Source organism: Choristoneura fumiferana, chromosome 24, assembly GCF_025370935.1.
Source record: "Choristoneura fumiferana chromosome 24, NRCan_CFum_1, whole genome shotgun sequence".
In the NCBI taxonomy this organism is placed as follows: domain Eukaryota; kingdom Metazoa; phylum Arthropoda; class Insecta; order Lepidoptera; family Tortricidae; genus Choristoneura; species Choristoneura fumiferana.
Genome location: NC_133495.1, coordinates 6694549 through 6708402, shown reverse-complemented (window position 1 = coordinate 6708402; position 13854 = coordinate 6694549). Strand labels below are relative to the sequence as shown.

The following is a 13854-nucleotide window of genomic DNA, read 5'->3' as shown; positions in this document are numbered from 1 at the left end:
CAGGCTTCACGAGCATGGTATAAAAAGTTGACCGAAATTTTACAATGCATAGGTTTTAACCAAACTCCTTCGGAAGCAATGTATTTATACCAAAAGTTGGTAACGAGTTAATAATACTCGCTTTCCATGTCGATGACATTGTCATTTTGTACAAAGAAAATAAAACGCTAAATACTGTCCATATCTGACTTGCGGAATCATTTTAGTTGAAAGTGATTGGCAAACTCAGTATTACTTAGGTTTAAATATACATTACAAACCTAATGAGATTAAAAATATCTCAAGAAAGTTACATTCGTGATTTTGCTACAAAATTTCACATGATGGACTGTAAGAGCGTGCCTACGCCGTTGGAAACTAAAAAGTTTCTGCCGAGTGAGAAGAATGTAAGTGAATCTTCATTATCCTATCCGTATCAGCAATTGATAGGCTCACTCAATTTTCTGGCCGTTAATACTCGTCCAGACATTGCTTTTGCTACATCATATTTGAGTCAATTCAATACTAAATATGATAAAAGTCATTGGAAGGCGGCAAAACGTGTATTACAATATTTGAAAGGCACTATCGATTTGGGCATTACTTACAGGAAAGACGGTGGATGTCTAATTGGCTACGCGGATGCAGATTGGGCCAATTGTCCTATGGATCGTCGTTCATACACCGGATTCTATTTTTCTATGGCCGGGGGAGCCATTTCATGGGAAAGTAAGAAGCAAACCACCATTGCCCTGTCGTCCAGCGAAGCGGAATATATGAGTTTGTCCAGTGCGGGTAGAGAGGCTGAATTTCTGAGGCGATTGATGTGTGAACTTACTGGTATGTCAACTGTTATTACTATTTATAATGATTCACAGTCTGCTCAGAAGTTGGCATTGAATCCGGTTCACCACAACAGAACCAAACATATAGACACAAGATTTCATTATATACGAGATTTATTATCTAACAATATTGTTAATGTCGTATATATCAATACTTTGGAGATGTGGGCTGATGTACTAACTAAGCCATTGGCTCGTATCAAGCATCAGAATTGTATAAAAGGAATAGGTTTATGTTTATAATCTTGTTTTGATTACGGGGGAGTATGTTGTATAACTGGCTAATCAAATGTTTAAATTTCTTATTCTTTACTATACATTGTATTCTATCTGATGTACGTTTGTCACTTCAATAAACAAAGTCAAATACAACAATACTAACTGAATTTACTGACCTTTAGAGCTTTTTCGTCTGCTTCAGGGATCTCGTAATAGGCCTTGACGTAAACATCTTTGGTTACGTTGTTGATGTTGCAAACGCTGTCCTGGATATAGAGGCAACATAAATATGCGCTTATTTCAGGTCAGGAGCTCAAAATTTTGTTTGTTACAAGTTTTAGTCTATGTTATTATGTCAAAACAAATTTCGTCTAGGCCAGGCGTTTTCAACTTTTTGGTTTTAACGGCACACGTTTCGTTCATCAAAGTTTCACGGCACACCAGTAAAAAATAGGCAAGTGCGAGTCGGACTGGCTCCACCCGCCCCGCCATTCCTTCCGGTCTTTACCATACCACAACAACCTGAAAACGCGAATCGCACACGCCACGCGTCAGTTGTTTTCGTACTATTTTCTTATTTTCGCATTAAAATAGCTATTCATGATTTCAATGCGGCATACACTTCGTGGTAATCGCGGCACACCTGAAAGTAAAGGTAGGCGGCATGATTGTGTGCCGCGGCAACCAAGTTGAAAACGTCTGGTCTAGGCACTGAATACGATTTTGTCCCATTAGATTTGACTCATGGTTCGTGGGGTTTCAGCGCTTTAAACTTTTAAAGAAAACCATAATACTGATGCGCAAAATTGTTGCAATGTGCGAAAGTTTGCACGCATATGAGTGACCCCGTAACTTAGTTATTTATTCGTTCAATTTACCGTTCTTTTCCTTTGCTACCTTACACTTGTCATACTCTAGTTCTTCTACTAGCATACTCTAGTTAGAAATATTGCCCTCACTTGAGCTATGTATCCTCCATAGTTGTCATCGTTAGGTAAGCCATGTATCTTCATCCAATCGTAAGCCTTTTCTTGCCATCCCCCGTTGCACCCCATGTTATGAAAACTGTAACAAAGCATTAAACTTACGTATTTTTCAATCAAAACGAGAATGAATAACGTTAAATAACTTAAACAAGTACAAAAAAACATGAAAACTTAAATAAACTTTGTAAAAACTACTCTGTGGCATAGAGCTAAAATTGCTGGCAGCTTTTTCTCGCTGTGCAGCAATGCCGATACGTTGTGCTAGAAAGCTACTGTGGTATTTTTGCATAAATTGTATAATTCTGAGGTCTCTCACCCGTTAGAGCAGTCGACGAGTGCCTGCTCGCTGAGCCTCACCACTTGCTCACTCCCGTCGCGGAGGAACAGCGCCCCCTCTACCGCCCCCACTGCACTGAACGCCCAACACGACCCGCACTGTCCCTGGTCTGTTTATAAAATATTCATTTGAAACAAATGTTACTTTGTGGAGGTTACTTATCATCATCATTGTCATATTTAGTGAAATAAGCCCGGATAAATCATGTTGTAAATAGAGTTTAGCTCGACATGTTTCGGGCTAATCCGTAGCCCTTCTTCTGGGACCCACGTTTTCATCGTCAAAGTCAATGTCAAAGTCAAAATATCTTTATTCAATTTAGGCTATAACAAGCACTTATGAATGTCAAAAAAAACTACCACCGGTTCGGAAAAACCTCTGTTGAGAAAAATCCGGCAAGAAACTCAACGAGGTATATTTTATTAAACAGATTTACAGTATTATTAAATGATATCTCTATATCACAAGTATTGAACACAACTTCATTTTTAACACAGTAGGTTCGCTATTTGAAGGGATCGCTAATGCGGATCGGAATTATTTCCAAATATCCCTGTCCATGAAATAATCATTAACTTTATAATACGCCTTAGATATTAATGTCTTCTTGACAATAGATCTGAATTTTGTATCCGTTTCATTTGTAATATTTTTTGGAATTATTGTTGTCATTATTGCTATTACCGTCAAATCTAGGGTAGCACAAGCACACAGCACTAACAACATCCCTCATGATCATAATTATCACCCGTTGACGTTGTACGACTAATTGAACACCACTGCTTTTGTATGTATGTATGTACACTCTTTATTGTACAAAAGAAAAGAAACAAAACACAATTAACATACTTTGAGATACTTGTACAAAGGCGGACTTATCCCTTTAAGGAACCAGTCTACCAGTCAACCTTTGAGTAGATGAGAGGAGTAACCAGTTAGGGTCCGACAAAGAGTGAGTTTATGAGTCAAAAATAGTGGAAGCTACTGTACAATCTTTTAAACAATATAATACATAAAATACAACACAAATAAATCAATAAACTACTATATATATGTATATAACCATAATACATATTATACATGCGAATATAAAACAAAGGAATGTCCTCAAATGTTTAAGGAGAAGGTGTAAGCCACACCCTTCTCAAGCCCACCCTGAAAGATCCTACGGTGGGAGATTGCCTGATGGAGGTCGGTGCCTGGCAGCTTGCACTGTCAATGATTTAGACTTAGAGTTTGTTTTGGAAGAGGTAGCAGGACAGGCTAAAAGGAGATTGGTACTCGATAGTAACCGATACTGACTGCCAGCAGCCAAGTAGCTGAAACGCTCGGAAAGGTATATGGGAGTAGAAGGATTAAAAAGAGTGTTTAAGTAGTTGCTTTTATGTATCAAGTATCAACCAATCACTATGGCTTCACGCGCTTTCCATGGATTGTTTTTTTTTCAAGCATGTCGAGTTAAACTTGATTTAAGACGTTAGTCTCACGATAGTTTAATGAAAAAAATAAGGAGGTCCCATTGTCAACAAGTCATGATCTGATGATGGGATCCTAGAAAAATCAAGGACAACCCTCAAATATAATTTGGTGAACTGGACCTAATGAAGAAGACCGTACTACCGTAACTAAGTAATGCTCGTGCGGCTATAAATAATCTTGATTAATATAGATTTGCGACTGAGAAAAAGCTTAAGTTAAAATAATCCTTTCGAACTGATCTGACAATAAAACCAAGCCGTGTTTGGGCTTAATGGAATTGTCGAGAGAAGTAATTTGGCGAAAAATCGCTAAAAAGTAAGTAAAAAACATGTTTTTTTTAGCAAAAAAAAAACCCGAAAATTTTGTGAAAATAATTTCTCTACTTTGAAGTTGGTGTCTCCGTAAAAGCCAGCAGGAGTGGAATTATATTCATCGACCACACTTACATACTATATATTGGGCTTAAATTACTCCTGCTGGCCCACCCTACCATACACTTCAGTCAACTCGTGACCACGGCCGCTGCAATGTGGTTGAAATGTCGAGGTAATTTCAGCAATACATAGTAGCAGCCGTCATTAAGTCCCGAAATTTAGTAACTATAAATAGTTAGTAGGTAAGACTTGAGTGTGCCCACCTTTGACAGGCGTGACGGCACCATAGAGCCTCCAATCGAAGTGTTCCGGTATATTCTGACTCATTCTTTCGATCTCTTCAGCAGTGTAAGGGAACGGTAACGCTGCACACATAAATTTAATATCATGTATTATACACAAGGAAACTGTTGTCTGCATATTTTTTTTGGAATAAACACTTTCTTCCACCAGTACCATGCACATTATAATTATATTGTATTTTTATTTAAACACTGACATTACTATGCACATGAAGTAATTTAATTTAATTTGCAATGTATGTAGAACTTTTGCAAGTCGTTCACCGACTGAATACTGTACTGCTGTACCTTAACACCCTGTACTACGTTTATAAGTATTCTAGCAAATAAAAGAATTCTATTATATTCTATTATATTCTGATATTATTACAGGTTATAAAACAGTAAGCTGGTGTAAAATAATTGTCTCTTAAAGTGCTTAGTACAATTGGACTGACCTTTGCTCGGACCCGATGGAGGCCGTCTGCCGCGCATCACAGCTAGCTCCTCCTCCGTACGGTCAGCCAGATGGTTTATCTTCAACTTGAAGCTATGCCCCGCCTTGTTATGTTCGTTGATAAACCTGTATTATACCGTACAGTCGGTACCAATATTAATCAACATTAACAGCCCCCAGCTACAGATAGCTACAGATAACAGCTGCTTAATTTCAATGCACGTTCAAAGTCAAAGTCAAAATATCTTTATTCAATTTAGGCTATAACAAGCACTTATGAATGTCAAAAAAAATCTACCACCGGTTCGGAAAAACCTCTGCTGAGAAGAATCCGGCAAGAAACTCAACGAGGTATATATTTTTTTAAACAGGTTTACAATATTATTAAATGATATGTACACATCACACTTTATTTTTAACACAGTAGGTTCGCTATTTGAAGGGATCGCTAATGCGGATCGGAATTATTTCCAAATATCCCTGTCCATGATATAATCATTAACTTTATAATACGCCTTTGATATTAATATATAGTAATGGTAACAACCCAAAACGTTATTGGTCTCAAAGGAAACTTGCTGAGTGGAAACATACTTTAAATACTAGTGAAAGTTTCCGGAAATTTTCGAGAAATTCCTTGTAATTTTTTGTGAATATTTTGCAACTTGAACATTGCTCCGCGTTCAATAAAGAGCATTGCATTGTAACATAACTAAATAAAGATAAACGAAAGTTTTACCTTACGTTGTCCTGGAATATTTTAAGACGTTTGTTGTTTTCTTCTTCACTCTGGTACATTTTATTAAACTTCATTTTGAACGAATCAAACTCGTTGGCCACGTGATCGGGTTGTTCAAGATTTAGGAATGATTGCAGGTAGTCCAATGTATTGTCAGGAGAAAGGCCTTTCGGTTTGTTTTTACAATCTAGACCTGTAGATGTAATTGTTGGAGTAACAGTTACAATCGCAACAGTGAATTTATTAAGCAAAGTTTGTATTTATGCTTTAAATATATTAGACGCTTACCGAAGCCAATATCCCAGATCTTGGGGTCGATTTCCGATGTATCGAAGTCATATATATCTACGTAGTGATGGTCTAGCAGATTTCCGTGTCTAGTGTCATGCCATTTATAGTCCCATCTAGTATATTAATAATAATAGAAGAGATAAGGTAAAACACTCAATAACTCCTACGCTAGCTCCGCCCTTAGGCTGCTATTTACTCTTAAGCCGAGTTTAGACTTGCAAGAAAAACCGTGCAAGTTGCATTACCTACATTGCGAGGCTGTAGAGCCAACAACTTTGTAGTGGTCAATCGAGCGCCGCAATGTAATGCAACTTGCACGATTTTTCTTGCGAGTTTAAACTCTGCTTTAAACTAATAATAATTCTCAGGCAATCTTAGTCGCTACAATTTTCCTTGTAAATTTGATATATTAACTACCATTTTGAATTTTTTCAAATTATTCCACCCAACAGTTTAGATTTTAGAGGAGGGCGGTTGACGAAGCTGGAATTTAATAAAAATTTGCAATACAATATTTCACAAACAGATGTATCACTGAATAGAAAAATCATCTTAGCAACCCCTCAAATTTTAAAAGACCTATCCGACGATACCCCGCACTATAATAGGGTCAGTCTATGAAAAAAAACACAATTTTTTTTTACTACTCTGTCGGCATAACTGATATGTATATTCATGCCAAATTACAGCTTTCTAGTACTAATGGTCTCTGAGATAGAAGGACAGACTATAAGGGTTCGTAGTTGACTACGGAACCCTAAAAAAGGTTTACCAGCTAAAGACAATTTACAATATTTCCTTTAGTCGAGAAGGGCAGTTATTCAGCAATAACTCTAAAACGGTATATTCGATCATGTTGAAAACTATTTTAAGTTGGAAGTATTTTATTCAGTTTAACCTCTGTGTTTTTTCCATAGGTATTTTTCGAAAAAATAATTTGGTTTGGTTTTTGTAAAGTCGAATGATATTTCCAATTCTTACTTGAGTGGTGTGAACACACCCTGCTTGAGCGTGACCCATATGTGGAACTCCTTGCGGTCATAAACCGTGTCTTTTATTCTCTGCCAGTGCACCGCGTCTTGACCGTGCAATCTTTCTCTGCCTAATGTGTGGGAAACATAAACATTTTTTTTGAAAAGTAGCTGTTGCCTGCGGCTTCGCCCCCGTTGTATTTTTCTGTTTTTTTTCCATAAAAACCTTCTCCAGACAGTAACGAACACAACAAAAAAAGAGTTAGCGAAATCGGACCAGTGGGCAGTTTTGCGCTTAGCAACACATTTTACGATTCATTTTTATTGATATATATACTTAGATAGATATAATTACTTAATCTAAAAATACATCGACTTACCCCGGTACTCATAAAAATCTTTTCTCATGTTTGGTAAAATACTACTATCTCTGAATTTTTGGGAGATGAAATAGCAATAACGCATATTCATATGGTCTTCGTTTGTAAACGGTCTTACCTGTGAATATAAAAAAATGCAAACCAACTTAGAGCCTAGAAAACGGTAAAATATATGTAGTTCTTAATTACCTACTAACTTAACTACCTTCATGAAATCCATACTAATATTATAAATGTGAAAGTGTTTGTGTTTGTACAACAATACAATACAATACAATACAAAGACTCTTTATTGTACACCAGACATAGTAAGCGATACAGAAAACAAATTATTAAAATTACAAGGTGAGCAATAGGCGGCCTTATCGCTTAAGATGTTTGTATGTGTTTGTCTGTCTTTCACGCAGCAACGAGGCCACGGATCAACGTGATTTTTGGCATAGAGATAGTTTATGGGTCAGGGAGTGACATTGGCTACTTCTTATCCTGAAAAAATGCACAGTTCTCGAGGGAACAACGCGTGATAACCGAATTCCACGCGGGCGAAGCCGCAGGCAAAGGCTTGTTAAAAATATTTTTCACTTCTCATGCTCGTAAAGTTCGTGTTTATGCTGGATCTAGGCGACATGAAATGGCTCTAGTGCATAAAGAAAAATCTTCGTCTAAGACCAAGGTAATCGGCTGTCAACAGCCACAAACAAAAAGTTTCTACATATTTTTTTAATCATAAAATAAAAAAAATAACTAAATACTAAATTATAATACTAACTTATATTTAGTTTTATATATATATCGATTTTTATTTTATGATTAAAAAAATATGTAGAAACTTTTTGTTTGTGGCTGTTGACAGCTGATTACCTTGGTCTTAGACATGAAGATTTTTGAACATGAAACTACCGTGAGACTCACTCATATTAAATCGAGTTTAGAGAGTGTTTCGGGCTAAACTCGATTTAAGACGTGAGTTATCCGGGTCATTATATTTAATACGAAGATTTTTCTTTATTATTATATATACATATAATAATAATGCATAAAAATAAAAGGTGCATACCTACACATAGTAAGTGAAAAAAAAATCCACTCATTTCCTCGCAGTCGAAGTGAAAAGCAGAGTGTAAAACTCGAGTATTAAACCCATTTCTCCTCGACGTGTCTATCCACCCTCGCCGTATCGGCTCGGGAGGCTATATGAACGCCTCGGGTAAAATGGCTCGTTTTATGCTCTTGTTGTATGTACAATCTAACTATTTACTATCTGTTGGCACTGTCCCCACGCCTCCGTCCGCGTAGAACTCGTTCATCGTTATCCCGCGGGAATTATGCAATTTTCTGGGATAAAACCTATCCTATGCCCTTCTCTTCAGCAGTTTAGACGTGATGAGGTACCAAACAAACAATTTACAAACTTTCGCAATTATAATATTAAGAAAGTAGAAAAGAAAACATTTAATCGCGACAACATTCGAAGAAAAAGTTTTTATTTTATTTGTATGTACATGTAACGAAATAGTCAGAAACAGCAAAACACTGTCAGCCCTCCGAACGGCGCTTGCTTGCTTGTTTGGTAACGACTCGTAATAGGCACTCAAAGATTTAGGTGTGAATAAACGATTTTTATGCCCAAGTGCCTAAACATGAAAGCCAGAGATGCACATGCATCGTTAAAACTTACAATACAATACAATACAATACATAGACTCTTTATTGTACACCAGACATAGTAAGCGATACAGAAAACAAATTATTAAAATTACAAGGTGAGCAATAGGCAGCCTTATCGCTTAAGAGCAATCTCTTCCAGGCAACCTTTTTTACAGAAAGAAGGAAGGACTAGTTTACAACAGGTGGTGCATCAAAAGTAGATCAGAAAATTTAAACGTAACAGCAATACATCTACGAATACATACATAATTATATCGTACATATAATATACGTCCAAAATAAATATAGGTAGTACTTACTGTTAGCAACGGTGAATTCCACAAATCTGTCAAATTGGCTTCGAAATATTGTTGCACCGTAGTCCTGTAGTTATCCAATCGAGCTTTGTCGTGAAAGCCGTCGTACCTACAAAATTACGGGCAGTGCTTAAAATCTGAACCAATGTTATGGTATTTTTGGGCCAAACAGTCATACCGAAAATACCGGTACCAAAACCGGTACCGATATTTTTGCCACCGGTTTCAAACCTACATACGGATAGACGTTGATTCGTAAGCGCTAGAACCCCTGGAGCGATGATGTGCATGGCGCAGTGTGGTGTTTCCGAGTCCATCCATCCTTTTAACGCCTAAATGCTACGTATAGCTCTTTAAAGATGTCAACTAGAAATTATTATAACGTCTGTCGTAGTCCGCAGACTTCGGAAACGACGTCATACGAGTACATTTTCATACACGGGTGTTGTCGCATCAGCCGCGTGCGAGCCTGGTTCTCATTTATCGGTCGTATTGTGTCGTGATGCATCAGAACGGTATCGGTTTCATACATTTTATATGGTTGCGCTCACATTTATCTGATGCAGTGTATTGTAACGACTTGTGTTGTGTCGCATCACAAGCATAGAGAGAGCATCACGACACAATACGACAAATAAATGTGAACTGGGCTTTTGGCTGCCGTGCACGGAATTGCACCTTTATGTGTATAGCAACCCTAACACTGATTCAGGGCAACTGATGTCTTCAATTGACAATATAAACATGAGTATTCTGAAAACGTGTTTTTCAGACGGTTTTGTAAAAACTTACCAGAATCTCAATGGGCCGTGATAGTCCCGGGCGGGTACGTAGAGGTCCATCTTCATCGAGTACACTTGACTCCATCGTGGTAGTTTATCTAAACATAGTCCAAGAAGACCGATTTAAGTCACTGAGACAAAAAATCGGGTGTTAGGTTACAAGCGAATTTCAGTTTACCAGCACCTCATAGTATTGTGTCTTAAGGGCGGTAAATAAGGAATTACGAACGAGAGTCTATTAGAAGCCCGAAGTCGAAGACTGCTTTAATGAGTCGATGTTCGTAATTGTAGTTCCGCCCGTGCGACATACAATGTTTTTCATCACATTTGCGAGTAAAATTTTATAATTCTAAAAGAAAAAATATAATTGTTCCAAATATTGGCGATACTTTAGGCTGCGCTCTTGGCAGCGCCGCCCTCCCCCTCCCCTCCCGCAGCACGCGCCTGTCGTTTGACGGGCAGCAGCATCAGTACGGGCTTTGACTCATTTACCGACCTTGGGCTTCATGACAAGAAAATTTGTACGCGCAATGACTCATTTACCGACCACGGGTTTCATGAGAAGCACATTAAGGTCGCGGGTTTTATTTGGGGGGTTGCAACCAAGGTAGCCTGCATGTTACGACACTGTTTACGAGCAAGTGTGATGAAAAATACAATTCACATACTAACATAAAGTAAATAAGACAGTTGCTGTTACCTTCGATGTCTTCAGCGAGCGTGGCAGCGAGGCAGAGTGCAATGTAGAACAGCATGGCGGGGAGTTGCGCTGCGCGCGCGCGTGCTCGTTATATACTGCAAGATTATGCACCTACACCCGTAAGCTACTATTATTGTGATGCGCAAGGTTCCGCTGATTTTTAGGGTTCCGGAGCCAAAATGGCAAAAACGGAACCCTTATAGTTTCGTCAAGTCCGTCTATCCGTCTGTCTGTATGTCTGCCTATCCGTCCGTCCGCGGCTTTTCTCAGGGACTATCAATGCTAGAAAGCTGTAATTTTGCACGGATATATAATGTAAACTATGCCGACAAAATGGTACAATAAAAAAAACGAAAATATTTTTTTTAGGGTACCTACCTCCCATCCCTCCCATAGACGTAAAGTAGGGGTGATTTTTTTTTCTCATCCAACCCTATAGTGTGGGGTTTCGTTGGATTGGTCTTTTAAAACCATTAAGGGTTTGCTAAGAAGATTTTTTTATTCATTGATTTTTTTTGCGAAATATTCAACTTTAAAGTGCAAATTTTCATTAAAATCGAGCGTCCTCCCCTCTAAAATCTAAACCGGTGGGTGGAAAAATTTGAAAAAATTCAGGATGGTAGTAAGTATATGAAAATTACAAGGAAAACTATAATGGCTAAGTTTTATTGAGAATTATTAGCAGTTTTACTCTTAAATAGCAGCCTAAGGTATAAAATATACCTAAACTTGGAAGATTCCGTATAAAATACGAAATCCTTAGAAAAATATTACCTAATGTTTTCGTAATGGCTACGGAACCCTATTTTGGGCGTGTCCGACACGCTCTTGGCCGGTTTATTTATTATTGTTACACGGCCACTATTTAATTACGAAAACGACCCCAAATATTTTAGGTGTTATTTTTACAAGTATTTAGATCGTGTAATAAAATTGAATATTTAGCCTTGTTTTAGCCATAACAAATTATCAATAGTATTTACGCCATGTGTACAATTCCTGATAGCAAAAAAAAAGTATTTCTACTAAGCCCAGATTTGGAAGAAAGTTTTGAACGCTATAAATATTTGAGCCGTATAAAAAAAATAACCGAAGAAAAAAACGAAATATATTTTACTAGTTTGAAGTCGGTTCCTCAGCACCAGCCAGCAGGAGTGATAGAAGCCATGATAGAAGCCCAATATATAATACGTAGTAGGTGAGGTAGTTCCACTACAATTTTTGTTACTATATCACTGTTACTGACTAAACCGTGTATGTGCCGCCATTTACTGAAATGTTCAGCCAAAACTTGCTCAATTATCTGCTTAAATATTCTATTTAGAAACATAATCTAGATTTTACATAAGAAATAAGAAACGTTTGTTTTTTAAAATCGTGTACAATTTTCAAGTTCTTCTTCTTCAGCGCGTTTTCGCCCACCGTTGGGCATACGCCACTCCAACCTTTCTACATCCAGATCGACTATCTGTCTCTCTCTTCCAGACCGGTCCTGTCTCCACTCCAAAACGCGCTTGCTCCACCGTTCGTCGTGTCGTTGGCACATGTGGCCGGCCCCAGCCCATTTCAGCTTTGCGACTCCATGTCCCACATGGACCACTCGTTTTACGGTTAATTTCGCATTTTTTTCAAAAAAAAACCTACAATAGTTGAGGTCGTTGACAGTTAAGTATTCACAGTATTTTTTAACCAGAAAGTGTAGTGGTTATAAAACCTACTGCGAAGCATCAGTTTTACGGTTCAGTTCAATTTTGTATGATGAAGAAAGTAACAAAAAAGTAAAACAGATACCAAAAAAAAAAATTTTTTTTCAATTATTTCTCACTTTTTATTGATTTGCAGCAAGAAAGTCCATCTCACAACGATTCTATTAAGCCCAAACACGGCATTGTTATAACATTGTTTTATAACAGAGTTCCGGTGCCTACCTTCTGGCTTCAGCATCAGATCAGTTCGAAAAATAAATTCTTCGTCGTTCATCTATATTAATCGAAATCATTTATAGCCGCATGAGCATTACTTACTTTGACGAGTTCCGTTGGTCATCTGCGGTCTTTTTCACCAGGTCCAGTTCCCTAAATGATACTTAGGGAACTACCTACTTGATTTGGAGTTAAAGAAATGCCAAAATCGCTATGGGTGTGCTTATATAATTTGAGGTTTGCCCTCGATTTCTCTAGGATCCAAACATCGGATCCTGACTCAAAAGTTATGCTCTTTAAAAAAAACAATTTTGAAAATCGGTCTCTCGGTCGGTTGAATTATTGCGTAAAAAACATACAAAAATAAATAAATAAATAAAAACCAGACAGACGAATTAAAAAACTCCTCCTTTTTTTTGAAGTCGGTTGATAATAAGAAATGTTTTTGTGTGAAGAATGAGATGAGAAGTGTTTTGTTATGACTTTTTAATGTAGTCTGATTTTTTGTTCTTTTTTTTAAATGTAGGAATAAAGTAAAGAAAAACGAGCTTATTGAATTTATTGCTGTTGTTCACTGAAGCTTGACGTACTTCGCGTCGGATTCGACGCCGCAGTTGTTGTCTTTGGTGGACATCAGTATGTACCCGTCGGCGCCCCAGCCGGCGCCCCAGGAGTTCTTGATGAGCCAGTACTTCTCTCCGTCGAGGATGCCGTAGCCGACGAGCAGCACGGCGTGGTTAAGGAAGTTATTACTGGAAGATGATGGAAAATGGAATGACTATAAGACCTGCTTTACACAACTCGTACCATAGGCGTGCGTTGGGTCCATTCCCAGAGGTAGGCAGTGCCTTGAGCTGGCGGCGCGTAGCTGCGACGCGAGCTGGCGCTGTCTACCCTGGTACGCTATTCACCGGCAGCGCGTTGGGGCAATTTTTTTACTTGTAATATTTTACCTTAGTTATTTTTAGGGTAGTTTTAGTTTCAATTGTACATTCACTAATTTGTTTTAATTGAAAACCTTGCAAATTGTTCTACGAGTAGAAGACTTATTTTGTAACCGAAAACTTACACTAAGGGTACTGTACTAACTGTGTAAAACTCCTTGGTGTTCGTTCGGTTAGTACTGGCAACCTATTTCCATTTTTAAA

General features: G+C 37.9%; 1 protein-coding gene and 1 pseudogene across 1 annotated transcript; both read right to left on the bottom strand.

Moving 5' to 3' along the window:
• Positions 1 to 1201: 1201 nt before the first annotated feature.
• On the bottom strand, positions 1202 to 10858 carry LOC141441933 (counting factor associated protein D-like). Its single transcript, XM_074106822.1, has 12 exons — positions 10785 to 10858; positions 10095 to 10182; positions 9306 to 9411; positions 7339 to 7456; positions 6969 to 7089; positions 5985 to 6100; positions 5697 to 5889; positions 4959 to 5083; positions 4483 to 4584; positions 2346 to 2475; positions 2003 to 2108; positions 1202 to 1309 (listed from the first exon to the last, which is right to left on the bottom strand). The coding sequence occupies exons 1-12, from the start codon at positions 10837 to 10839 to the stop codon at positions 1202 to 1204; spliced, it is 1368 nt and encodes a 455-aa protein (XP_073962923.1). The 5' UTR covers positions 10840 to 10858.
• Positions 10859 to 13268: 2410 nt separating this feature from the next.
• Positions 13269 to 13854, bottom strand: part of LOC141441932 (cathepsin K pseudogene) — a 4368-nt pseudogene continuing 3782 nt past the window's right edge.

Coding starts and splice junctions, on each gene's coding strand:
- LOC141441933 (XM_074106822.1), bottom strand. CDS start 10,839: ATGCTGTTCTACATTGCACTCTGCCTCGCTGCCACGCTCGCTGAAGAC. Junction 7,090..7,338: donor AGATTTTTATGAGTACCGGG/GTAAGTCGATGT, acceptor CCCACACATTAG/GCAGAGAAAGATTGCACGGT. Junction 4,585..4,958: donor TCCATCGGGTCCGAGCAAAG/GTCAGTCCAATT, acceptor TTATGTGTGCAG/CGTTACCGTTCCCTTACACT.